Source organism: Castor canadensis, chromosome 16, assembly GCF_047511655.1.
Source record: "Castor canadensis chromosome 16, mCasCan1.hap1v2, whole genome shotgun sequence".
Lineage (NCBI taxonomy): Eukaryota > Metazoa > Chordata > Mammalia > Rodentia > Castoridae > Castor > Castor canadensis.
The window spans coordinates 79129367-79155921 of NC_133401.1; the positions used below are offsets into that span (position 1 = coordinate 79129367).

Sequence of the window (26555 nt, forward strand, 5' to 3'; positions counted from 1 at the left end):
TTTATGAAGCCAGTATTACACTTATCCCAAAATCAGGCAAAGACACCTCCAAAAAGGAGAACTATAGGCCAATCTCCTTAATGAACATTAATGCAAAAATCTTCAACAAAATAATGGCAAACCGAATTCAACAACACATCAAAAAGATTATTCACCACGACCAAATAGGCTTCATCCCAGGGATGCAGGGGTGGTTCAACATACGAAAATCAATAAACGTAATAAACCACATTAACAGAAGCAAAGACAAAAACCACTTGATCATCTCAATAGATGCAGAAAAAGCCTTTGATAGGATCCAACATCATTTCATGATAAAAGCTCTAGAAAACTAGGAATAGAAGGAAAGTACCTCAACATTATAAAAGCTATATATGACAAACCTACAGCCAGCATTATACTTAATGGAGAAAAACTAAAACCATTCCCTCTAAAATCAGGAACCAGACAAGGATGCCCACTATCTCCACTCCTATTCAACATAGTCGTGGAATTCCTAGCCAGAGCAATTAGGCAAGAAGAAGGAATAAAAGGCATACAAATAGGTAAAGAAACTGTCAAAATATCCCTATTTGCAGATGACATGATCCTATACCTTAAAGACCCAAAAAACTACTCAGAAGCTTCTAGACATCATCAATAGCTATAGCAAGGTAGCAGGATATAAAATCAACATAGAAAAATCATTAGCATTTCTATACACTAACAATGAGCAAACTGAAAAAGAATATATGAAAACAATTCCATTTACATCAGCCTCAAAAAAAATCAAATACCTAGGTGTAAACCTAACAAAAGATGTGAAAGACCTCTACAAGGAAAACTATACACTTCTGAAGAAAGAGATTGAGGAAGACTATAGAAAGTGGAGAGATCTCCCATGCTCATGGATTGGTAGAATCAACATAGTAAAAATGTCGATACTCCCAAAAGTAATCTACATGTTTAATGCAATTCCCATCAAAATTCCAATGACATTCATTAAAGAGATTGAAAAATCTACTGTTAAATTTATATGGAAACACAAGAGGCCACGAATAGCCAAGGCAATACTCAGTCAAAAGAACAATGCAGGAGGTACCACAATACCTGACTTCAAACTATATTACAAAGCAATAACAATAAAAACAGCATGGTACTGGCACAAAAACAGACATGAAGACCAGTGGAACAGAACAGAGGACCCAGATATGAAGCCACACAACTATAAGCAACTTATCTTTGACAAAGGAGCTAAAAATATATGATGGAGAAATAGCAGCCTCTTCAACAAAAACTGCTGGGAAAACTGGTTAGCAGTCTGCAAAAAACTGAAACTAGATCCATGTATATCACCCTATACCAAGATTAACTCAAAATGGATCAAGGATCTTAATATCAGACCCCAAACTCTTAAGTTGATACAGGAAAGAGTAGGAAATACTCTGGAGTTAGTAGGTATAGGTAAGAACTTTCTCAATGAAACCCCAGCAGCACAGCAACTAAGAGATAGCATAGATAAATGGGACCTCATAAAACTAAAAAGCTTCTGTTCATCAAAAGAAATGGTCTCTAAACTGAAGAGAACACCCACAGAGTGGGAGAAAATATTTGCCAACTATACATCAGACAAAGGACTGATAACCAGAATATATAGGGAACTTAAAAAACTAAATTCTCCCAAAACTAATGAACCAATAAAGAAATGGGCAAGTGAACTAAACAGAACTTTCTCAAAAGAAGAAATTCAAATGGCCAGAAAACACATGAAAAAATGCTCACCATCTCTAGCAATAAAGGAAATGCAAATTAAAACCACGCTAAGATTCCACCTCACCCGTTAGAATAGCCATCATCAGCAACACCACCAACAGGTGTTGGTGAGGATGCGAGGAAAAAGGAACCCTCTTACACTGTTGGTGGGAATGTAGACTAGTACAAACACTCTGGAAAAAAATATGGAGGCTACTTAAAAAGCTGGACATCAATCTACCATTTGATCCAGCAATACCACTCTTGGGGATATACCCAAAAGACTGTTACTCCAGAGGCACCTGCACATCCATGTTTATTGCGGCACTATTCACAATAGCCAAGTTATGGAAACAGCCAAGATGCCCCACCACTGACGAATGGATTAAGAAAATGTGGTATCTATACACAATGGAATTTTATGCAGCCATGAAGAACGAAATGTTATCATTCGTTGGTAAATGGATGGACTTGGAGAACATCATTCTGAGTGAGGTTAGCCTGGCCCAAAAGACCAAAAATCGTATGTTCTCCCTCATATGTGGACATTAGATCAAGGGCAAACACAACAAGGGGATTGGACTATGAGCACATGATAGAAGCGAGAGCACACAAGGGAGGGGTGAGGATAGGTAAGACACCTAAAAAATTAGCTAGCATTTGTTGCCCTTAACGCAGAGAAACTAAAGCAGATACCTTAAAGCAACTGAGGCCAATAGGAAAAGGGGAACAGGTACTAGAGAAAAGGTGAGATCAAAAAGAATTAACCTAGAAGGTAACACCCACGCACAGGAAATCAATGTGAGTCAATGCCCTGTATAGCTATCCTTATCTCTACCAGCAAAAACCCTTGTTCCTTCCTATTATTGCTTATACTCTCTCTGCAACAAAATTAGAAACAAGGGCAAAATTTTCTGCTGGGTATTGAGGGGGTGGGGGGGAGAGGGAGGGGGCGGAGTGGGTGGTAAGGGAGGGGGTGCGGGCAGGGGGGAGAAATGACCCAAGCCTTGTATGCACATATGAATAATAAAAGAAAAATGAAAAAAAATAAATAAGACAATTCAATTTAAAAATAGAAAAAGGATTTGAATAACCATTTGAGGAAAACACAAATGATCGATAAGCACAACAATGACTGCTAAGAGTCTGTAGGGAAAGGTAAATAAAAACTACAGAGATACCACTTCATACTCACAAAATGAGTACAATTAAAAAGTGGTTCTCTTTCTCACTCTAGAGACTATCTGCTTGCAGTCTATTAAACATGTATTCCTTTTCTAATAAACTTAACTATCACTTTCACTAAACAGCAACAACAAAACAAGTGTCAACCTGGATGTGGAGGAACTGGAACCTTAAGACACTGTTGGGAATATAAAACCATGCAGCTGCTTTGGAAAATAAACTGAATTTCTCAAATGAATAAACATAAGAATTATGGTACAACCTAAAAATTCTAGTCCTAGGAAAGAAAGCACATATACACATAAAAACTTGTACATAAATTTTTATAGCAGCATTGTTTAGCATAACCAAAAGATAGAAACATCCCAAACATCCAACTTACAGATTTAACGAAGTGTGACAGAATCATACAATGGGATATTATTCAAACACAAAAATGACATCAGTACATATGCTAGATACGGATGAACCTCTAAAGCACATTAAGTTAAAGAATCCAGTAACCAAATGCCACATATTGTATCATGGCACATATACAAAATGTCTACAGGAAAAATCTATGCAACAGAGAATTAGTGGTTGTTGGCTGATGGAGAGTTGGGGGGAGGAAAGAGATGACAGCTAAAGGGTACAAGGTTCCTACTTGAGATGAAACTGCTCTAAAATTGAGTATGGTGACGGTGGCATTCACTGTGCATAATTATACCTTGAATGGGTAAATGTACTGTATGTGAATTGTTTCAATAAACCTAATTTTTAAAGGTTATGATTCCATTTATATTATATATTCTTGAAAAGATAAGACCATACAAACTAGATTAGTGATTTCCAAAGTTTAAAGGAGGCTGGGTATAGGACATTTCGGCTAATAGAAAGCATTTTAGTATTTGTCAGGTCACTGGACTATTTTAGGGTAATTGCAAAAGTGTTCACATATACCTATGTATGTGCTAAAATTCATCAAATTATACACCAGAAAGTTATAATTTTTCTCTATGCTTATTCAAAATACAAAAATTATGTTAAAAAAAGCCAAATAAAAGAAAAAAAATCTCTTCCCCAAAAATCCATTCCAAAAATTACTGGGTAGAATGAGCAAAATAAGGATCACAGAGTGAGCAGGCTACAGTGGCCCAGAGTGAAGTGCTGGAGCTCAGCACAGGACACGGGAGCCTCACAGGACGAAGGCATTTGCAGGGGGAGATGACCAGCCATAGGGAGTCACATATGTTAAGGACAATAGGAATCAGGTTTATCACTGCTCTTGAAAGGACTCATAGACATGCAAAAGGAAAAAAACTAAAACAATCCTCAAGGGATTGGAACTAGAAGTTTAAGTGTGAGCATACGGTTTTCAATATACAGATACAATGTGTGCATTCCAAATATACACGAACAATAGCTAGACAGTGGCACACAGAGCTTGGTGTTTAAACACTCTTGTCTACTACAGAGAATCTGAGTTCTGAGTTAGGCATGGTGGTACCTGCCTATAAACCCAGCACTCAGGAGGCTGGGGTGGGAGGATCTCAAGTTTAAAGCCAACCTAGGCCAGCCTGGCTATCTAGTGAGTCTCTACCTCAAGAAAAAGAAAGAACCCAGGTCCTTTGGGGAAATGGCTGACTGTTGGGCTAGGGCAGGAATACACGGTAAGTCTGGTGTATCTTGGGCCAGAGAGTAAGATACCATTTAAATAATGATGGGAGCATGTCAAAAGGACACAGAAGCCACCTAGAATGGTCCTTCCACTGTACAGTGTACAAAAATTTCAAGCATCAAAGTAATGAGAATAATAGATTTTAACCCACTGAATAAAATAGAAAATTATGTAGCTATACAAATAAACTCATTCTGCTTAGAAACAAGGAAGTACTTTGAAACTACCTGCTCATAAAATTCTTGCGGAGAGGTACTTTACAGTGGAGAAATCTGCAAACACAACCTTAATTGGCCATCTGAGTGATACTGCCAGCAATGGGATAAACTGAAATTATTAATTCATGATAGGATATGATAACAAGACTTCACTTCCACCATATTCCTGTCAATGATGCATGACCTGAATCTGATTATAAAGAAACATCAGACAAAATTAGCCTTTAATCTTAAAAAGTGCAAAGGTTGTGAAAATCAACAACAAAAAACTAGAATCTGTTCCAGCCTGAAATAAACCACTGATACCTGACATCTCAAGGCAAGTCACAAGGACATTATTGTGACAATTAGTTCAATGTGAATGGACTGAAGGCCTGAGGACTAGACAGTCATCAATGTCAATTTCACAATTTTAGCAGTTGGACTGTAGCTGTGGAGAGAACGTTCTTTCTTGAAGTAAAAACACAGTAAAGTACTCAGAAGTGGCATGTATCTTCAATTTATTCACAAAGAATTTGGGAAGGAAAAAATATTCTATAAACTTCACTTGTAAGTTTCCTATACATTTGAGATTATTTTATTTAAGAATTCAAAAAGACATAAAATGAGTGAAAGAAAACTTGAGTAGATAATTCCCATCTATACATTTGGATCACTAACATCGCAATGATGCCACTGACTTAAGAGTCAGTGATGTGAACTGCTCTCTGCCCCTCACACAGGACACACCAATAACCACACTCACTTAGCTGCTTCCTTTTGTATTAATTCACTCATATAGTTAAGCTTCTAATTACTCTTCCAATTTCTTCACATAAAGTAATCCCGTAAGGAATAATATGCTAATTAAGAATTTTCATTAACTTTCAACATTAATTTACCCAAAATATCTTTGTGAAATGTTTTCCTTTCTTAACATTTTTTTTCAGTATTACAGTTTCCTTGCGTGATCTGGGGTATATAAACAAAGGGGTACACAATTCCTATTCCTGCATCACACTTAACAAAAGATAAACTTAATTTTCCCTGAAGGCACCCTTCATATCATATGATCTGTAATTTTTTTTGTAGTAAAAATACAATTAAATATGAAATCAGTAAAATGCAGCATATAAAACTTCATGCTGAGCAAAAGTAAGTCCAAAAAAAGGTTACCACATATCCACAGAACAGTTCCATGGCACGTGTCCTATGTAAATCATATTTGAATGCAATTTTTAGAACCATATTTAAACATATTTTGCGATTGTTAACTGTAGACGTCCTATTTCTCTTCCACCACATGATCTGATGCTTGGATTAGGTTGGCAACATCTGCAACGATCCATAGAATGTAGCAAAAAAAAACAGAACAGCATTTATTTCTCAAGGTTTGAGAAATCTGGTCCACCTTTTGTGTAGTTTCCTGAGATTTCTGCTCCACTGAAGTCAAAACCAGGATTCTAAAAAATATGAAAAAAATTGCAGTAAGATTTATAAGAAGCAATTGACAGAAAAGGAGATCTAAATGTCCAAAAATATATGAAAAGATACCTGGGGGAAGGAGGGGTAAAGGAGAATGATGGAGGGGTGAATTCAACTATGATGTATCATAAGAACTTTTGCAAATGTTGCAATGTATTTCCAGTACAATAATAAAATAAAGTAAAAGTTAAGTGACCATAAAACCTAAAAAAAGATAGCACACTTCACTGTAGTCACCAAAATGAAATTTAAAATGAGACATATTTCAGCTTTCAGATTTACACTACAATGTTGCCAATAGTATTGGGGAAAAACATATACCTAAATACCTGTGTAAACAGATTTTAATAGTACGTATTTATTTATGTATGTATTTATTTACTTATTTATTTGTTTGGATGTTGCTGTGTATTGAACCCAGAGCCTTGCAAGAGCACAACAGGCTCCCAAGTAGCTGGGCGTACAGGCATGTCCACCATGACAGGCTGACACTAACATGTTTTGAGAAGCTGTGATATGCAGTGTGGGTTCTAAGAGCTACACACATGTTAACACATTTAACAATCAAGACAGTCCTACGCAGTAAGTACTTCCTCAGATTTTAGTCCTTCCAGTGGGCAACTGCATCCATTTATTTAGCTCTACTGTTTGGAAGACAACATTAAATGCATGTGGAGCTTAAGAGTAAACACAACAAAGGTTTCTGCTCTAGTGGAGCTTAAACTACAGCAGGAAGAAACAAATAATAAACAAAGTTTTCTGTAAAGAAACAGGTAATAAATACTTCAAGCTTTGCAGACCACAGTCTCTGTTATAAATGCTCAACAACACTCAACATGAAACTGCTGTGCAGAAAATAATATAAAGCAAATGAGCACAGATGTGTAGCAGTAACACTTTAACTACAAAAGGAGACCATGGGCTGAATTTGGCCCACAGGTTCTAGTTTGTCAGTGACTGACCTAGTGTGTTAAAAGTTCATAAGTGCTGTAGAAAAAATAAATAAAAAGTAGCACAGGATAAGGGAATGGGAGAAAATTATTGCATTAAATGGGATAATCAAAATGTATTTCATTGAAATGAGCTGAAAACAGTGAAGAAGTCAGTCACACTATGGGAGAGCACTCTAGTCGGAAAGACCTCAAAGGAACAGTTTATCATGTTTAAGAATCAGCAGACAGGCCAGTTATGACTATAACAGAATGACAGAGGAGGACATCAGTAAAAAAGAAGAGGCCAGCCATCAGATTACTACAGAAGAGGAACAACTTACAGAGTTCTGAGAAGTGGCATGATGTCATCTGCATTTTAAAAGGACGTCTCTACATGATATTTTGAGAGGAGTGTGGCTATGCAAGAGTAGAAACAGGAGACCAGAATGTAATTGAAGAAATCCAGACAACACACATGAAATGACCCTGATCAGAGTGATTATAGTAGAGTTGGTGATGAGAAGTGGTCAAATTCTGGATACAAATGGAAAAGAACACAAGTGGATTTAGTAACAAAATGGGCAAGGTGTGAGTGAGGTAGGAATCAAAGATGTTTACAAATTTAAAAATTTTTTTTGCTCCCGAAACTAGTCTCCATGAACTGCGGTAAGAAGACTGAACATAGAACAACTCTGCGAGGGAAATTCAGGTGCTCAGTTTGGACATGTTGAATTTGATATGTCTGTTAGTTAGCCAAGTAGAAATGCTGAATAGGTAACTGGACATGCAGATCCAAAATCCAAGAGAAAAGTCTGGACAGACATTTAAAAATCACCATGAAATAGAAGGAAATTATCCACTAAAACTTCTTTAAGTAATTCTTCTCCTAGATGTTATCTTAAAGATGACTATCTTGAGCATAGATAAATGGAACTTCATAAAACTAAAAAGCTTCTGCTCAACAAAAGAAATGGTCTCTAAACTGAAGAGAACACCACAGAGTGGGAGAAAATATTTGCCAGCTACACATCAGACAAAGGACTGATAACCAGAATATATAGGGAACTTAAAAAACTAAATTCTCCCAAAACTAATGAACCAATAAAGAAATGGGCACGTGAACTAAACAGAACTTTCTCAAAAGAAGAAATTCAAATGGCCAAAAAACACATGAAAAAATGCTCACCATCTCTAGCAATAAAGGAAATGCAAATTAAAACCACACTAAGATTCCACCTCACCCCTGTTAGAATAGCCATCATTAGCAACACCACCAACAACAGGTGTTGGCGAGGATGTGGGGAAAAAGGAATCCTCTTAGGCTGTTGGTGGGAATGTAAACTAGTACAACCACTCTGGGAAAAAATTTGGAGGGCTATACATTGATCTACCATTTGATCCAACAATACCACTCTTGGGGATATACCCAAAGAATGTGACTCAGGTTATTCCAGAGGCACCTGCACACCCATGTTTATTGCAGCACTATTCACAATAGCCAAGTTATGGAAACAGCCAAGATGCTCCACTACTGAAGAATGGATTAAGAAAATGTGGTATCTATACACAATGGAATTTTATGCAGCCATGAAAAAGAACGAAATGTTATCATTCGCTGGTAAATGGATGAAATTGGAGAACATCATTCTGAGTGAGGTTAGCCTGGCCCAAAAGACCAAAAATCGTATGTTCTCCCTCATATGCGGACATCAGATCAAGGGCAAACACAACAAGGGGACTGGACTTTGATCACATGATAAAAGCAAGAGCACACAAGGGAGGTATAAGGATAGGTAAGACACCCAAAAAACTAGATAGCATTTGTTGCTCTCAACGCAGAGAAACTAAAGCAGATACTTTAAAGCAACTGAGGCCAATAGGAGAAGAGGACCAGGAACTAGAGAAAAGGTTAGTTCAAGAAGAATTAACTTAGAAGGTAACACACATGTACAGGAAATCAATGCATGTCAACCCGCTGTATAGTTATCCTTATCTCAACCAGCAAAAACCCTTATTCCTTCCTATTATTGCTTATACTCTCTCTTCTACAAAATTAGAGATAATTGCAGAATAGTTTCTGCCTGGTAGTGAGAGGTGGGGGGGGTAACAGAGGGTGTAGGGGAAGGGGGGAGAAATGACCCAAACAATGTATGCACATATGAATTAAAAAAAAAAAAAGATACCTATCTTGGAAGACTTGAACAGTTTCAGAGATGAATGTACAAGTTTGTTTAAGATAGAGAAAAATAGAACAAAAAAAAAAATAATAGAGAAATCAAAATCATATCAAAGAGAAAGAGTTAAAGAAGTCATTACGATACATTCAAACTAAACAACTAAAGCAAGGAATAAGTTTTACCTGTACGCCGTAGAAGGGAAAGAGACCCATGACATACTATTAAAGGAAAGAACAACAGTAAAAGCAGTAAACACAGTGTGAGCCTCCATTTATGTTAAAAAGGAAACAAAAAGGCTAATAAATAAAATGAAAATGAGACAGAGGTATGGAATGGGGGAATGACAGTGAAGGAACCATTCACTTTTTTAATACTATGTAAGTCTATATTGGCTCAATTTTTATAATTTTTTATGAATTGGTGGTGTGCACTAAGTAAACATAAACTCAGATATCACAGCAGTACAAATATCACAGGAGTGCAAACATCCTTCTCAAGAAGAAACATTAGAAGTCCACACATATACCATTCTTGCCACCATTTACTTTCAGTATTCCTCCAAAGAATTTTCATAACTTCTTATAACCACATTTGAGCTTTAATTTCAAACAGTAAAATTAATTTATGATAGTTAGATTCTTTAACTACAGGTACTTATGTACTCCTCTGACTTACTTCTTTCTGGAATCTCTCTAACGTTAGCTTTCTCTGCATTTGGTCTTGTACCCAAGGGTCAGCTGCATATTCAGATTCCAGAAGGGAAGTCCAGCAATTTGCTGCATCTCTCTTTGTCTTTGTAAGAACAATGCGGACCATTTTCCTATCCTCTTAAAAAAAAAAAAAAGTTACAAAGCAATTAGAATTCATCATTGAATTTTTTATTTTTTAAGACTCATTAGGCAATTTTGACAATTTTTTAAACACATTTCTGTCTTTCAAAGCTACAAAGACAAAAGGACTTGATAAAAAAGGGAGAAAGTTACTAACAACCAACACAGAATTAATTTTAAGAGATTCTATGAAGTATTCTTACCCAAAGTCCATGTTCCCTCATCAGCTATTGTAGAATCAAAGAGTTTGCCCTGAAAAATAAACATAGGAATGCTTACACAAATTTTATAATGCAAAAAAACAAAAAATAAACATGAGGTACTAAAAATATAGCATTTCATCAAGTTTTATAAAGCTTTCATGATTAACATGTAACTAATTTCAACCTAAGCTACATCTTATACCATTTTACCACATTTCTAAGTGCTCTTATGCTTCTTCCTAGTGAGTTATACAGAACCCAGTTTAAAGAATTTGGAATATTTACTACAACAAAAAACACAGCATTTTCAAAAGAAAGATGAGGTCACCTTAATTGTTACATGGTGAAACACTACTGATCATTTTGGCCAAATGTGAAAATAACACATAAAATGCTTCAATTTTACCAATTAAAATGAACTATGAGAAGGGATCTGCTAAAATTAAGAAATGCTATATATATATATGCACACACACATATAATTTGGGGGGGGCAGTACTGGGGTTTGAACTCAGAGCCTCACACTTGCTAAGCAAGCGCTCTAACACTTAATTCACCTCCCAACCATTTCTGCTTTAGTTTGTTTCTCAGATAAAGTCTTGTGCTTTTGTTCTGCTCCTACCTCTACTTCCCGGAGTAGCTGGGGCTACAGGCATGTACCAGCACACCTGGCAGAAATGCTATCTTTTAAAAGAAACTTTAAAAAAAACTGGTTCAATCTTTTTTGTTAGGCAATTGATATTTTTAAAAAAGCTTAAAGCTTATGTAGATTTGATGTTAGACTAGCTATGACTAATTTTTCTTTTTGAAACTGTCATGCTGAGGGTACAGTGTGATGCTTACAAAAGTACTTACAATACATCAAATACACCACAGTCAAATTTACCCCCTCCATCATTCTCCTTTACCTCCCTCCTCCCATTCCTGGAATAGTTAACATTTTCCCATTTGCATACATATCTGCACAGTATTCTCACCATACAATTTTTCAAACTCTTTTAATGAAATCGGAGGATTTCATTAAATCAAGTGAAAGAAAACTCCTGCTTAGCAAGTACAAGACCCTGAGTTCAAACCCCAGGAACACCAAAAAAAAAAAAAAAGATACAGTCTCAAAAATATTTTAATTTGTTGACAAACTGAATTTACAGAAAATGAAATTAAAATGTCACCACAATAATCTATAAACTTTGTACTTTTTTCCCCTACTGCTTGAGCCACACCTACAGCACCCTAGCCTTTTCTTTTTAAAATGTTCATACTAATGAAAAAAAAAATCCTACTGGTACATATGTACATCTAAAAGTCCCACAGTTTTTGCTAAATTTACATTAGTAAACTTTCTAAAGTAAATCTGAATTACCATCTTAAACCCTAACTCAGGAAACTGAATTGTACAGCTATTCTGAAGTCACTGTCATCCGAGTGGACAAAAACCAACGTCCTTCCCATGAACCTTCTCAGCACTCCCAGCACTTCTGCAAAACAGGAGCTGAACTGCAGTGTGGGCTTCTTGACAGGCCCAGCATAGTCCAAGTCCTTCAGTGAGGTGGAGACCCCGCTCTGCCAAACCAGCCCGCCCATGACAGCTGACCGTAATGACCATGTCCCCGACGAGGAGGAGGCCACCTGAGACGCAACCTCTAATCCAAGGCCACAAAACCAGAGCCTTAGCAGAGCCGGTATCCCACCGTGTGTTATCCCTTCACGCTGCCCTAAGGGGCCATTAAACATCTAGGGCATCGACCTGAGAATGAAATCCAACTTCAAAATCTTAATTGAGCTTTAATATAGAATTAACATGACAAAGTGGGCCTCGGATTCAAAGGGCATCGGGAAAACAAAACAAAACAGGCCCTAATTACTGCATCCACACATCTCTTCACTGTCTCCTTGACCTCCTCACAAACTTGCAGGAGAATTTCTAGTTTTAGATGAGAAAGTAAACACTGACATGGCCTCCAAACCCGCCTCCTGTTACCCTAGCCTCTCTCTGATGTACTTTCCTACACCTGGGACACCTTTACTAACTATGAACGGAGGCCACCGATCTCCTGGCCTTGATCCCTGGAACACAGCTCACGTGCAGTACCTGTTAAGCTGTTCCCAGAGAGGACCCTCGAAGGAATAAGCAGAAGCAGGCTGACTTATTAGTGAGATAAGCCGGAAAAGAAGCGCGACGGTGCACGCCTGGAACCCTCGCCACGTGGGAGCATCGCGATCAGAGGTCACCTGGGGGGCGTAATTCCCGAGAGCCCATCTCCGAAATAACCAGCGCAAAAACGGGCTGAAGGAGTGGCTCAAGCAGTAGAGCACCCGCTTTGTAAGCAAGGAGCCCTGAGTTCAAATCCCAGTTCCACCAAAAAAAATAAAAAATAAAATGAGATCTTCACACATTTCCGCCACTGGATATATGCTCCTATCAGACCAAACCAAGGCCATTTTCCCGCTTTTCCCGCCTGTCCCCCGGGGTCGGGGAGAAGACTCGGAGCCCCAGCCCGACCTGTGCCTCTACCTTCAGGATGTCGCGGCCGCCCACGGCCAGCGCAACGTGCCGGCTCTGCAGCCCGCACTGGATATCCTGGGCGCGGGTGCCCGGCGGCACTTCAACTTCAATGAACACCTCCTCCAAGGTTTGGTACCACTGGCCCCACGGCGTCGCGCACGGAACCACCCCACTGCGCTCCTCAAACGGGGCTGACATGCTACAGGCACCTCCCGGTACGGCCGCACCAGCGCGCCGTGCGCGTGCGCGCGCCCCCCACGCTCGGGTGACGCCGCGGCCTCGCTCGGGTCACTGCGCATGCGCAGGAGCCCAAGCCCCGTCCTCCGTGGGAGTTCGTTTTCCCCTTTCAAAGCCCATTTAGGACACTGACAGGATCCGTTTAGAAAGACCCAGAAAACTTGACATCCAAAGAACGATGAGGGAGGGTTGGAACCAGTCAGGCAGGCATCACCCGCTCACGTATATGACGCCAAAATGAGAGATCTAGAACTCGCCAGTTGAGAGGTGCGCTTGCGCAACTGCCGCTCCTGCACAAGTTACGGTTGAGCGTCGTTAGAAATGATTGGGCGGGGTTGCGGCGAAGAGTAACGGCCTCCTATTGGCTGGCAGTCTAATCGTACAGGTCACCTAATTGGATGTGAGAAGACCCTACTGCGCATACTCCACTGCTGTCCCCGTAATGGATTGGTCAGCCTCCGGCTGTCAGCTTTCCAATTGGCTTACGTCGGGGTGGGCGGAGTCTGTGCTAGGCGATTCGAATTCAAATGCGCAGGCAGTGATGGTCCGCCGGCAATTCCTGAGCGATTTTTGCATTTGGAGCCGGTGGCCGCCAGAATGTCTTTTTCTAAGGCGCCCCTGAAAAGATTCAATGACCCTTCCGGTGCGTACGGCGGGGAGGAGCAGGGCGGGAATGGGAGACGTTCTGACCCCCCTCGCCCTCCTTGGTCTCCTTCCCCGGCGGCGAGCCAGAGGCCATTTTCGGGCGGAATGGGGCTCTCTGTCTTTATTAAATGCACGTCACACGTGCGAGCGGCGTCGGGATGCCGGGTGCACCCGAGAGCGAAGCAGCCCCTGCCCCCCGGAGCTGGCCCCGGCCTGGCCGGCGTGGCGCAGGCGCTCGGCGGCGCGTTCTCGCCCGGGCTTGGGGACGCCTGCCGCTCGGCCTGAAGGGTGAGGGGAAGCCGCTGTGGGGTCAAGTTAGAGAGCAGCGCGGACAACGCCTGGAATCCAGGCCGCCGGGAGTACAGAGGACAGAAGTTTAGACGGGTCTCTCTCTCTGCCTCCCCTCTCTGTCTCCTCTCTCTCTCTCTCTCTCTCTCTCTCCTCTCTCTCTCCTCTCTCTCTCCTCTCTCCCTCTCTCTCCCCTCTGTCTCTCCTCTCTCTCCCTCTCTCTCTCTCTCCCCTCTCTCCCTCTTCTCTCTCCCTATCCTCTCCCTTCCCCTCTGTCTCTCCTCTCTCTCCCTCTCTCTCTCTCTCCCCTCTCTCCCTCCTCTCTCCCTCCTCTCTCTCCCTCTTCTCTCTCCCTCTCTCTCCCCTCTGTCTCTCCTCTCTCTCTCTCTCTCCTCCCTCTCTCTCCCTCTCCTCTCTCCCTATCCTCTCCCTCTCTCTCCCCTGTCTCTCCTCTCTCTCCCTCTCTCTCTTCTCTCTTCCTCTCTCTCTCTCTCCCTTCCCTCTTCCTCTCTTCCTCTCTCCCTTCTCTCTTCCTCTCTCCCTTCTCTCTTCCTCTATCTCTCTCTCCCCTCTCTCTCTCCTCTCTCTCATCTCAACCAATGAGAGCTGGGTGCGTAGCGCCTGCGCACTTGTCTCCCTAGCTACATCCACAGGACCGTTGGGTGCTGGGCGAAAACCTTAGACCTTATCCAAAAACTGAGAGCTAAGTGGGCTGGGGCGTGACTCATGTGCTGGAGAGCCTGGCTAGCAAGCTGAGGCCCTGAGTTCAAACCCCAGTACCACCCAAATAAGAATGCAGCATAAGTAGAAGTAACTACCATCACATACCACAACCAACGTACTATTGATATGCATCAGTTGTTGCTTTTTAATTTCCCAACAACCCCTGGGTAATCCTATTCACTGTTGTATTGGTAAAACACTGCAACTTACTTTGGGACACAGTAATTCAACTCTAGATAATAGTAATGTTCTGTATATCCCAAAAAGCTAGAATGGATTTTAGTGTTTTCACCATTAAGAAACAATGAGGCTGGGTGTCTCAGGCCTGTAATCCTAGCTGCACAGGAGGAGCACAGCTTTATCTCAGAAACACCCAACACAAAACGGGGTTGGTGGAGTGGCTTAAGTGATAGAGTGCCAGCCTAGTAAACTTGAGGCAGTTCAAACCCAAACACCACCAAGGAAAAGAAACAACGAGAGAGATGTTAATCCTAATTTAAACATTACACCATATATACACGTCTGGAAATGCCACATGGTGTTCCATAAATATATACAACTTATGTGTTTTGTGCATCAGTTAAAATTTAATTCTTTTTAAAGTAAGTGAAAAGATAAAACAATGGGACTAAAATTTTCTCACTAGTATATGAAACCAAATTTACAGAACTAGGGTCTGATTGCCTGCTCTTAACTGCTGCAGTGTCTCAGCATTATTAACTTAGGTGTGCTTGGTATCAGTTAGTAGATGCTAACATCAACATCAAAGCCCACTATTTATCCATTGTAATACTCAACATTAAGTGGTCACTCATTTCATCTGTAACTTACCAGCCAACATACAAATGGAAATGTGCTCACTCTGTTCACAAAGGAAGGCCAGTAAGTTTGTCAGCACAAGCTCCTTTTCTTAATGAAAGGACTCAAGGACCATATTGTGTCCTAAGTATCAAAAGAATTACCCTGTTTCTTTTTTTGGGGGAGGGGTTAGTTGGTTTTGTGTGTGTATGGTGGGGGAGAAGTACCAGGGCCTTATGCTGGTCTAGGCAAGTGTTCTTACCAGTTGAGTCACATTCCCAGCCCTTTTTGTTTTTATTTTATCTTGAGATAGGGTTTCCTAGCGTCTCCTCACTTTGCCCAGGGTGGCCTCGAAGTTCTGCCTCTGTCTCCAAGTAGCTGAGATTGGGGTGTGTGCCATCACGTGGGAGCTTCTCTCCCCTAATTTCTAACAGGTTGTATCAGTGATCTAGTACATGCAAGTGCTGGCAAGGAAACTGCACAGAAAATTGCATTTGCCACAATCTCTTAAACAGTGTTGGTAAGTGCACAGGCTGGGACTTGACCTAGTTCTTCTTGAATCCAAATCCCCATAACTAAAATTTGACTAGAATCCTTAGGGAAGAGTTTTTCAGTATAGTCGTCTTAATTGTTCACAACTTGGATGATGCTGCTTAGTCACTGACCACTGTCCTACTTTTACTAGTCCTTAAGTTCTTTGAAAGTATGGGCTCTGCTGGTGGAGTGGCTCAAGTGATAAGAGTGCCAGCCTAGCAAGTGTGAGGCCCTAAGTTCAAACCTCAGCACTGCCAAAAAAAAAAAAAAAATCCATATTGAGGGCATCATTAAAAAAAGAAAAAAAAAAAAAGAAGAAGAAAGTATGGGCTCAGTGAGGACTAGAATACTAGAATTTGGATTTTTTTCCCTGGATGTTTGCCAGCTTACAGCAGTGATTCCTACACTTTTCCACAGAAGCATCTCTAATAACAGCAAAGGATGACAACCCCTGTTCTCTTCCCCCCAAAAAGCAAGTAGTGGTAGAAGTTTTATCTGAAGTCTTTTCACTTTTCAAGTACTGTATGTCCCAATTACCTTCTTTCTCTATCCCAAGTGAATAAAATAGGTAATCCACACTTAGGCTGATTTTAGGGAACCCCTGTCACCTCACTGTTCACTTTAGGGTGTAAACAGTTGGTGACATGTAGGAATTCTGACCTCGCCAAGATCAACAGTCACTTTAATACTTTTTAAACCATATATCAGAATGAGATACACATTTTATATTTCTGCCTAAGATATTGTTTAGTATTTCTACAAATATAACTGAAAAACTCTACAAAATAATGTCTAACCTGTATGTCATCCTGATATTTTCTGTTGTATTTCACTTTGTTTTAAATGCTTGTCAAGATCCATTAATAAGCCCCTGTCATTTGAAGAGTACTTAGGGGACAACAGTAGTTGCTATGGAATGGTCAATACTCCTTCCTGTTCCTTTTTGTGCATGAGATTCTCGACTGAAGTAAATAGCTTTAATTGTTGGATTCAAACCAGCTAAAGAAGTTTTCTGCTAATAATATTTTTATTATTGCTGATAATAATATGCGTAAGCACTCTGAAATGCCTTCATATTTAGGACTACATTTTTAGTGAGACTGCACAGTGTAAAGATTTTACTTTTTTTCTTCTTCTAGAGACATGGTCTCGCTTGTAGCCCAGACAGGCCTTGAGCTCAAAATCCTTGTGCCTCAGCCTCCTGTGTGCTGGGATTACAGACGTGCACCACCACACCCAGCTTTTAATAACATGTCTTTAACTTAAAACCATAAATAACATTAGATGACATATTCATGTCTTATGTTTTCTCTAGGATGTGCGCCATCTCCAGGTGCTTATGATGTTAAAACTTCAGAAGTATCAAAAGGACCAATATCTTTTCAGAAATCACAAAGGTTTAAGAAACAAAAAGGTAATCATAGATGATAAGATGCTAGTGCATTTCTAAACATGTAAAGCCAAAATTGTATTTAAATTTTATTTCATGATTTTATGAAAGGATCAAGTACAGAATAATGCTTCATCTTTATACTGTGTATAACTAGGAGAATTAAGCAAAACACTACATAGATACATACTTTCCATTTTGGTAATTACCTTAACCTTTCTGTTGGAATATTAGAAAAATCAGAAAGATATTAGATGTATGGTAAATGTCATGCAATTAGTTACTTGGAAATGTATAATCAAAAAAAGAATTTTATGTTGCTTTATATGTGGTTAAAGTGTGTAAATGGCCATGATTGTTTCAATTCATTTTTTTGCAGAATCTCAACAAAATCTTAATGCTGACACAGATACTACCATGCCTACTTCAGCTAAAAGAGCTAGGACTTCAGAATTCAAGGTGAGGAACTTTTATATGACAGATGGCTTAACAACAGTCTTCTAGAAAAGGCATTGCATTTGATTTGAGTGGACAAGTGTATGAATCAGAGTTATAAATAAATCTTTCAATTTTTGAGATAAGTTATCATTAGGCAAGTTTTACATTCTGCCTTGGTCATTACCAAATCTGTTTAAATGTACCCTTAGTTCACAATTATAAAACGGTCACCACTTCTTAGTCATTTCTATATCTAGATAAATTTACCTTACCTTGTAAGCCCTTAAAAATCATGTGATGCTTTGATTTGTCAGTTACCACTGTGAGTTGTTTCATCTGTTTATTTGTCTTTTTGTTTGTGAGGAAGGATAGGTATTAGTGAAGAAAAAGGAAAATTCTGATGCCTAAAATAAGGTTGGTACTCAGAAACTGCTAAGTGGTGGGAAAATAAATTCTTAGTAGCTTTTGATATTGCCTTTGCAAGAGCTACTATTACTATTTACAAATATTTCTGATGAAAATTTTCATCTGAATTGGATATTCTATAGGTGTGAAATACATGGAAATTTTGTATAAGCATAAAATACCTCAATAGTTTTATACCAAGACTATTAGAAAATTTAATATATATGGCTTGAATTGTATTTTTTTTGGACAGGGCAGACATAAACACTCTTTTTTAGAAATGAATGTAAATGGCTTGACTTGAGTTCCTGGAAAAGCAATTCTGAAATTTCTCACTAGTTATAGAATTCACAAACTCCCATAGAAAGCTAAATTACATACAACTGTATATAGAAGCCCCAAATAAAAGACCATTTCCAACAGAAAATGCCATCACTTTTGAAATTAATAAATATGAGGTTGTTGTGCCTTTCCCCAAACTTAGAAACATATAGAACCGATTTTGCTTAAGATGCCTGTGCATTTTCTTCCATTTTTAGATGGCAAAAATACTCTATTTCTAGCCATTGTGTCAGAAAGACTGTTGTAAATGAAAAGATACAGTGTGGAAAGTATATCTTATTTACAATAAATGCTATGAAGAAATTAGAATCAAAGATTGAACTGTTGGAGTTTTTTTTTTTTTAATTCTTTGAAACTGAATATTTGTTTTTCTCTTTGAATAGTAAAAGTTTAAGTTGATTTCATTTGGGAGGGCTCTTTTCTCTATGAGACAGCATAATTAAGTACTCAAAATGTGTTGCTGTTTATCTTTAGATCAGAGGTCATCCAGTTAATAGCTTTATCCGTGAAGCTCCATCTATTTTCTTTTCTTTTCATTGGGCTTCTTTGGAAAAGCTGTAGATTGCTCAGATTGAAATCTTTTAAATGTGAGGTTTTAAGAACCTTTTTCTTCATGTACCAGATAAAAGACCTATAAAAATATTTCATAGACTCACTGCAGTATTTAAAATTAAAACGGGCATAGTGGCACATGCCTGTTAATCCCAGCATGGTAGAGGCTAAGACAGTATTGTGAGTTTGAGGTCACCCTGGGCCTCAAAAGACCAAATAAGTAAATAAATAAATTAGAAATTAACTGTTTAGAACTTTTTTTTTTCTGGTAAGTAGAAATCAAGTTTGGTTGTGATATTCTTGACACTTAAGTTTATTTGTAAATTTTTTTTTTACTTTAAAACAGAAGGAATCTCAAAAGAATGATAAAGATTTGAAGAGACTGGAAAGAGAGGTAAGCAAAGCTTTCAACTTACTGCAAAATAAATTAAATGTGCTAGATAATGGGAAGAATTCTAGAGTGAGAGACTAAGATTCTGTTACACTTTGAGCAGTCCTGCAATGAAGTAAACATGCTGTCCATACCAGTACTGACAGGAATGGCTTATTGGCTTGATTATCATACATCACAGCCTATCTGAACTATGTCATTGTGATATCCTGACAAAGTCAAGTTTGTTAGCATGACAAGGGACAAATTCAAGACAACCCACTTCAGGAAAACCAATAAATGTGTGTACATTTCATAAGATTAAGATTATATATTAAGATTATGGGGATTGAATATTGATACTTACTTATAAGCACACACTCTTCCTATATGCTAATCTGTGTTAAGACAATATAGGGAGAACTGGTGAACTGGTTTGTTGAACATGCAACCCTAGCGGATTAGTTGGATTGTGATGAAGTTCTGTTAACGTGATGCACTGTTCTGCACAATAACATATGCCTTCCTCAAGTAGAGGTATGCTGCCTAATAGGATTGCCACTCAACTCATAAAGTGGTTTTTAAATTAAATAACATTAAACATATTTAAGAACTCAGTTGCCACATGGAGCAAGTGGCTGTCATATTAGACAGTGCATTTTTACCATTTCTGTTTAGCAATGCTGACCTAAAGAATCCACTTGCCTTCCTATCCAGTGCCAAGCTGCTCACTGCAACTTTCCTTCTTTTCCAGTCTTTTCTGTGTTTCTGTTATTGACCAACTCTTCTGGTGAACTATTCTTTTAATATATTAAGATTTGCATATGATTACAGTTAAATGCTGGCTTAGGATCAAGAATGTGTGAAGATAATTGCAGATCTCTACTCTGGTTGCTCTGATGTGTTTTATTTCCTTAAATAATACTAGCTTCATTTTATTGAGGATCCATGCCTATAAGGATATATGTGGTTGATATTTATGCATGTAATAACTGAGTCTCTGACATCGCTGGTGAGTGGCAGTCCCAGGATTAGAACTGATCATTTTTATTAGTTATTTCATTGGGTATAGAATTTTAGGTTGGCAGATTTCCCCAAAAACATTTTAGGTGTCATTTATTTCTCTTCTGGCTTACACATTTTTTTTTGGCAAGTACTAGTCTTTTCGTTTTGTTGTTTGTTAATCCAGTAGTAGCAACAGGACTGATGACTTGCTGACGTAACAACTACTACATTCTACAGAAGCTTCTCCTAGAAGCTCTGCCTCCTTAAGATAAAAACCATGTTTAGCATTTCAAAATGTAAGTTGAATTTGTGTAATTAGAACTAGAGAAAGCAAGAACCTTATACCTTCGAAGCAAATAAGCAGCTATATTGAACTCGTAAATTTATTGAAATCAAAATCACTCTTTTCTTAAAATACATTTTTAAGATGGCAAATATGATTATTCACAAAGCTAGTAAAATTAGAATATCTATGAGCATAATGTTAAAACACGTGGCTTTTCTAGAAGCTTTCATTACCAGTAGCATCTACTTTATTTTTTTTTTGTATGTGAAACTTCCTAATATTTGATCAATGCCAATTTGAAAACTTTAAAAGTAATCAGAACAAAACATGTTTACAAGCCAAATTGGCATTATATCAGTGAATCATTTATCTATCACCTTGTTTTCTTCCAGATTCGTATTCTTGTTCAGGAGCGTGGCACTCAGAACAGACGGATCCAGGATATGGAGTCTGAGTTGGAGAAGATGGAAGCAAAGCTAAATGCTGCAGTCAGGGAAAAAATAGCTCTCTCTGCAAATAATGCTTCACTGGATAAACAGCTTATTGAACTATCCAGGACCAATGAACTGTTAAAGTCTAAGGTATTCGAACCTCATGAAAACACTTGAATAAATAATTATCATGTTTCTTATCACAGTTGTTTGGAAACTAAAGGCTCCATTTTAGCCCATTTCCTTGACTAAATGTATTTTAATTATTAACCTACCTCAAATAGGATTATTTGGTTTTTTTTTTTAATTAGGTAGGGTGCCTGGAACATGAGAGATTATAAACAAACAAATTACTGTGTTTTATGTCTGACATTTTCTCACTCTTCAAAATATGACCATTAATAAAAATGATAGAGTCACTTGAAGTCACTTGAAAGATCTTTCTCTGGCCAAACATGGTAAGATCTGCCTGTATCCCAGCACTTGGAGGCTGAGGCAGGAGGATTCTAAGTTTGTGGCCAGCCTGGGGTACATAGTGAGTTCAAGGCCTGGCCAGGCTACATAGTGAGACCTTGTCTCAAAGAAAAAAAAAGTTTTTCTGTAATAAATAATAGCATAAAAGCAGGCTTCCATCTTAGATTCTTTAGGGAATGTAGTGGGAATTAATTCGTGGAATACATATATTCAGTAAATTTGTGTTTATCAGTAATTAATGTACTAGTAGATCTTAAAGGGCTTAACATAATCCACTTGTTACAAGGAGTAGGTAAATCACTGTTCAGATTAATAATAGTGTGCTGGGCTCTTTGCTTACAAAGGGAGTAAAAGTGCATTAGAATCAGACATTGAGAAGGGAGCAGATTGCTTGGCCTCATCCCAGGAGATTCTGATTTAGTAAGCCTAGAATGGGCCCCTATATTCTGCATATATCAGATATACCAAACAATTTAACGTTAATTTTGTTAAGCACATTTCAGTAAATCCTTTTTAAGAGGTTTGCAACGGACTTTCCAGCATATAAAGGTAAGTGACCACACAAACTACTTCAGAAATAAACCAGAAGGTCACATTCAGGAAAAGACAGAAACAGTACTAGCAGGCAATCAGCTGTTGTACTGGTTGAAAGCTGTTTTCTCTACTGAAGTACACTACGGGCAAATAATAGACATGATGGTAGGTAATCAACATTTAAGTGATTTTTGTATGAAATACTCTGAATTTTTTATGTGTTTGTCATACTTAGTTTACTGAAGATGGTAACCAGAAGAATGTGAGAATTCTAAGCCTAGAGCTGATGAAGCTTAAAAACAAAAGAGAAACAAGAATGAGGGTGAGTGCTGCCTTTGGTGAGTTGTCTGGATCTGGGGAGCTCCATGTTCCTCATTTTCTAAAATGGACTCGTCTGTTGTATAGAGTATGATGGCTAAACAAGAAGGCATGGAGGTGAAGCTGCAGATCACTCAGAGGAGTCTGGAAGAGTCTCAGGGGAAAATAGCACAACTCGAGGGGAAACTGTAAGTGACTAAAAGGAAAGAAATTGTGAAATGTAACCAATTATTATTTTTTCTTCATTTAATAATACGTAAAACATAAAAATTATATATGTTAATGGAGTGCCATGTGATGTTTCAATACATGTATACATTGTGTGATGTTTAAATTAGGTTAAACATAGCCATCTCAAACATTGATCATTTCTTTATGGTGAAAGCATTCAAACTCCTTCTGGCTTTTGGAGCTATCCAGAACATACTTTTCTATGGTGACCTTACTGTGAAGTAGCCCACCAAACTTCTGACTCTCTAACTTAGGACCCATTGGCCAACCTTTCACCATCCTTGCCTTTCCCTTGTTCTTCCTACCCCCAGTAACCTTTGGCATTTGCACTCAACTTCTGTGAGACGAGATTTTTTAGATTGCACATGTGAATATGCTCATGTGGTACTTGTCTTTCTGCACCTGGCTGTTTCACTTAACATAACGAACACCACTTCATTTGTGTGGTTACAAATGACGGGATTTCATTCTGTTATCTAATCTTCCTAACGTGCTGTTGGATTCTGTTTGCTAGTGTTTTGTTTCGGACTATTGTGACCACGTTCATGAAGGATACTGGCCTAAGGTTTCTTTTTTTTTGTTATGTCCTCATCTGGTTTAGGCATAGGGTAATGCTGGCCCTTTTAATGTGTTTGAAAGAATTCTTTCCTCTTCAATTTTTTTGGAAATGATTTTTTAAAAATTGGTATAATTTCTTTAAATGTTTGGCAGAACTCAGTAACGAAGCCTTCTGGTCTTAAGTTTTTCTTTGATAGGACAATTTTTTTTTTTTTTGGCGGCACTAGAATTCGAACTTAGGCCTCAAACTTGCAAGGCGTGCACTTTTCCACTTGAGCCACTCTACCAGCCCCTAATTTTTATTTGTAATCTAGTCTTTTCACTGGTGTATATGGGCTTTCTATATGATTCAGTCTTGGAAAGGTATGTATGTCCAAAAATTTTTCTATTTCTTCTGTGAAACCAAATTTGTTGGGTGTACCAGCAATCTCTAAAGATATTTCTGTGGTGTCAGTTCGTATGTATCCTTCATTTTATTTATGAAATGGATTTACCTATTTGATTTTGAGTCTTCTCTTCCTTAGGCTTCCTAAGGATTTAATCAGTTTTTTGGATTTTTGTTTTAGTCATTCAAAGATCCTACTCTTCATTTCATTTATCTTTTGTAATTTTTTTTGTCTCCATTTCATTTATTTCTGTTCTACTAATTTAAGTTTTAGTTCTTATTTTTCTAGCTCCTAACAATTCTTTTTTTTTTTTTTTTTTTTGGTACTGGAGAAGCAAAAAAAAAACTCAGAGCCTATACCTTGAGCCACTCCACCAGCCCTTTTTTATGATGGGTTTTTCGAGATAGAGTCTCACAAACTAGTTGCCCAGACTGGCTTCAAACCATGATCCTCCTGATCTCTGCCTCCTGTGTAGCTAGGATTACAGGCGTGAGCTACCAGAGCTCGGCTGAGTTACCGTTTCTTGATTTGCCTTTCTTAGCAAGCTATTTTTTACTAATCTTTCCTTATTATGTAACTTACTGCTTCTTTAACTACCCTGTGTCTCTTCTTAAGTGACAGTTGAATCCTAGTCATTCTCAAACATTGTAGGAATGTATTACTTTCATACAACTTTAGTACTAATGATGAGGAGTGGTCTTAGATTCTTCTAGCTAAGAGGTTGTAGTCAGACCAAAACTGGTACAAGAACCTGCTATTATTACTGAGTTGTAGTTTAAATATGATGCAGTTCAAAGCACAGATAAGGATTCAATTTGATGACTTTTGACAATTGTAGACACTTGTGTAACCATTACTAAACAGCGTAGAGAACATTAGCATCCCCTTAGAAAGTCCCTTCATCCCTTCTTGTTCCCATGATGCTGCCACCATGATGCTCTCTACGTCCTCAGTGGCTTTTCCCTTCCACCATCATAAATTTGCCTCTCTGGGGAAGTTCATCAAGCGTGGGATAAGGGCTTCTTTTGTTGAACATAATTCTGGGGGATTTGTCCAGACTGTTACATGTATTCTGTTTCCCCTTTCTATTTCTAATGAGTATCTCCTGTATGAATATATCCCAACTTGTTTACTGTTTGTTCTTTTGTTCTTTTGATCGTTATTTGGGTTGTTTTCAGTTTCTGGCTATGCTGAGTAAGACTGCTACGAACATGTTATGTCTTTGTGGACACATTTTTATTTCTCTTTAGTAAATATCTAGGAGTGGTATTCTTGCATTATAGGATGATAACACATGTAGAACAATTATAAAACCTCAAAAGTGTTTGTGTATCATTTTGTATTTCCTCAGGCAGAGTACTATAGTTCTAGTTGTTCTGTACTGTTACCACCATTCGATGCTGTCAGTATGTATCATGTTGTAATTTTTAAATTTTTTTTTTCCTGGTGATACTGGATTTTGAATTTAGGGGCTCGCACTTGCTAGGCAGGCACTCTTACCATTTGAGCCATGCCCTAGCTCTCTAATTTGTAATTTTTGTCTTGTTTTGTCATACACACACACACACACACACACGTGCTTATAGGCATAAAAAAAATTGCGTAAGAAACTTCTAGATGTACCCCTGGGGAAAGCAGTTGGAGTCAGATACCAGAACAGTGTTTTCATTTTATACTGTTTGGGACTTCTTATTATAAATAGTATTTAAAACATAAAATTAAGAATGGAGTCTCCCACTCAAACATTATGAAGCATTTTTTAACATACATTTCTCCAAGATTTATATTTGATTTTCTTTAGAACAAACTGTACTTATGGTTTTGCTGTGCTTTCTTCCATACATTGTTTTGTTTTTGAGACAGTCTTACCACCTAGCCCAGGCTGGCCTTGAACTCTAGATTGTTCTGCCTCAGCCTCCCAAGTTGCTATGATTATAAGTATATAGCACCATGCCCAGCAAAAATTTGCGATTTTTTATTTCTTAATAAAAATAATGAACATTATTCTTTGTGAAGTGTGTTTTCAAATATTTTGTTCATTTCTTGCTAGGCTGTTTGGAAGACCTAATTACATAACTAATTAAATACCGTCAGCCTGACCAAAGCTATTTGAGTAGGTGAGGAACCAGGAAGGCTACAAGATAAGATTAGTTCTAACATTTGGGATGATTCTCATTATCATAACTCTTGTCAAGAGTTCACTTTCTATAAAATCTTCAGCCTCTGATGTGCATGTATATTGTCAACCTGAGAAGTCACATAAAATAGTGCTGAAGAATGTGAACTCTGGCTGGTCGTGGTGGGGCACTCCTATAATCCCAGCTACTCAAGAGGCAGACACAGGAGGATTGCAGTTTGAGGCCAGCCTGGACAAAATTAGCAGGAGACACTATCTGAAAGGAAAACAGGACTGGAGATTGGGGGCCGGGGGCTGTTGGCTCAAGTGGTAGGCCCTGATTTTAATTCCCAGTACCACAAAACAAAGTTTGAACTCTGGAGTCAAGGTACTTGATACAGTAGTACATCAGAAGTATTTCATATGATCATTAAATAAATAAACTAGTGTGTACTAACATCCTTTTTTTTTTTTCAGTGTTTCAATAGAGAAAGAAAAAATTGATGAAAAATCTGAAACAGAAAAACTGTTAGAATACATCGAAGAAATTAGGTAATGTAAATATTAGCTTTAGGTTGAACCTTATTTTGC

The 26555-nt window shown here is 38.3% G+C and overlaps 2 protein-coding genes across 2 annotated transcripts in view; one reads left to right on the forward strand and one right to left on the reverse strand.

Annotated features, from left to right (window-relative positions):
* Window positions 1-3222: 3222 nt before the first annotated feature.
* On the reverse strand, window positions 3223-13165 carry Nudcd2 (NudC domain containing 2). The gene is made up of 4 exons (XM_074057715.1): window positions 12913-13165; window positions 10398-10446; window positions 10040-10191; window positions 3223-6233 (listed from the first exon to the last, which is right to left on the reverse strand). Exons 1-4 carry the CDS (start codon window positions 13099-13101, stop codon window positions 6150-6152), a joined length of 474 nt encoding a protein of 157 aa, XP_073913816.1. The 5' UTR covers window positions 13102-13165; the 3' UTR covers window positions 3223-6149.
* A 462-nt stretch (window positions 13166-13627) lies between these two features.
* Window positions 13628-26555, forward strand: part of Hmmr (hyaluronan mediated motility receptor) — a 34224-nt gene continuing 21296 nt past the window's right edge. Inside the window, exons 1-8 of the mRNA XM_074057714.1 lie at window positions 13628-13783; window positions 17444-17542; window positions 17898-17977; window positions 19602-19649; window positions 21309-21497; window positions 22591-22677; window positions 22761-22861; window positions 26442-26516. Of these exons, the coding sequence (XP_073913815.1) occupies window positions 13738-13783; window positions 17444-17542; window positions 17898-17977; window positions 19602-19649; window positions 21309-21497; window positions 22591-22677; window positions 22761-22861; window positions 26442-26516 (725 nt within the window). The 5' untranslated portion in view covers window positions 13628-13737. The remainder of the gene's footprint in view (window positions 13784-17443; window positions 17543-17897; window positions 17978-19601; window positions 19650-21308; window positions 21498-22590; window positions 22678-22760; window positions 22862-26441; window positions 26517-26555) is intronic.

Bases quoted from the DNA above. Each gene is read 5' to 3' on its own strand.
- Nudcd2 (XM_074057715.1), bottom strand. From the start codon at position 13,101: ATGTCAGCCCCGTTTGAGGAGCGCAGTGGGGTGGTTCCGTGCGCGACG. The intron at 10,447-12,912 runs GTAGAGGCACAG...TTTATTTTTCAG, and splicing joins GCGGCCGCGACATCCTGAAG to GGCAAACTCTTTGATTCTAC. The intron at 6,234-10,039 runs GTAAGTCAGAGG...CATATTTTTTAG, and splicing joins TAGAGAGATTCCAGAAAGAA to AATCCTGGTTTTGACTTCAG.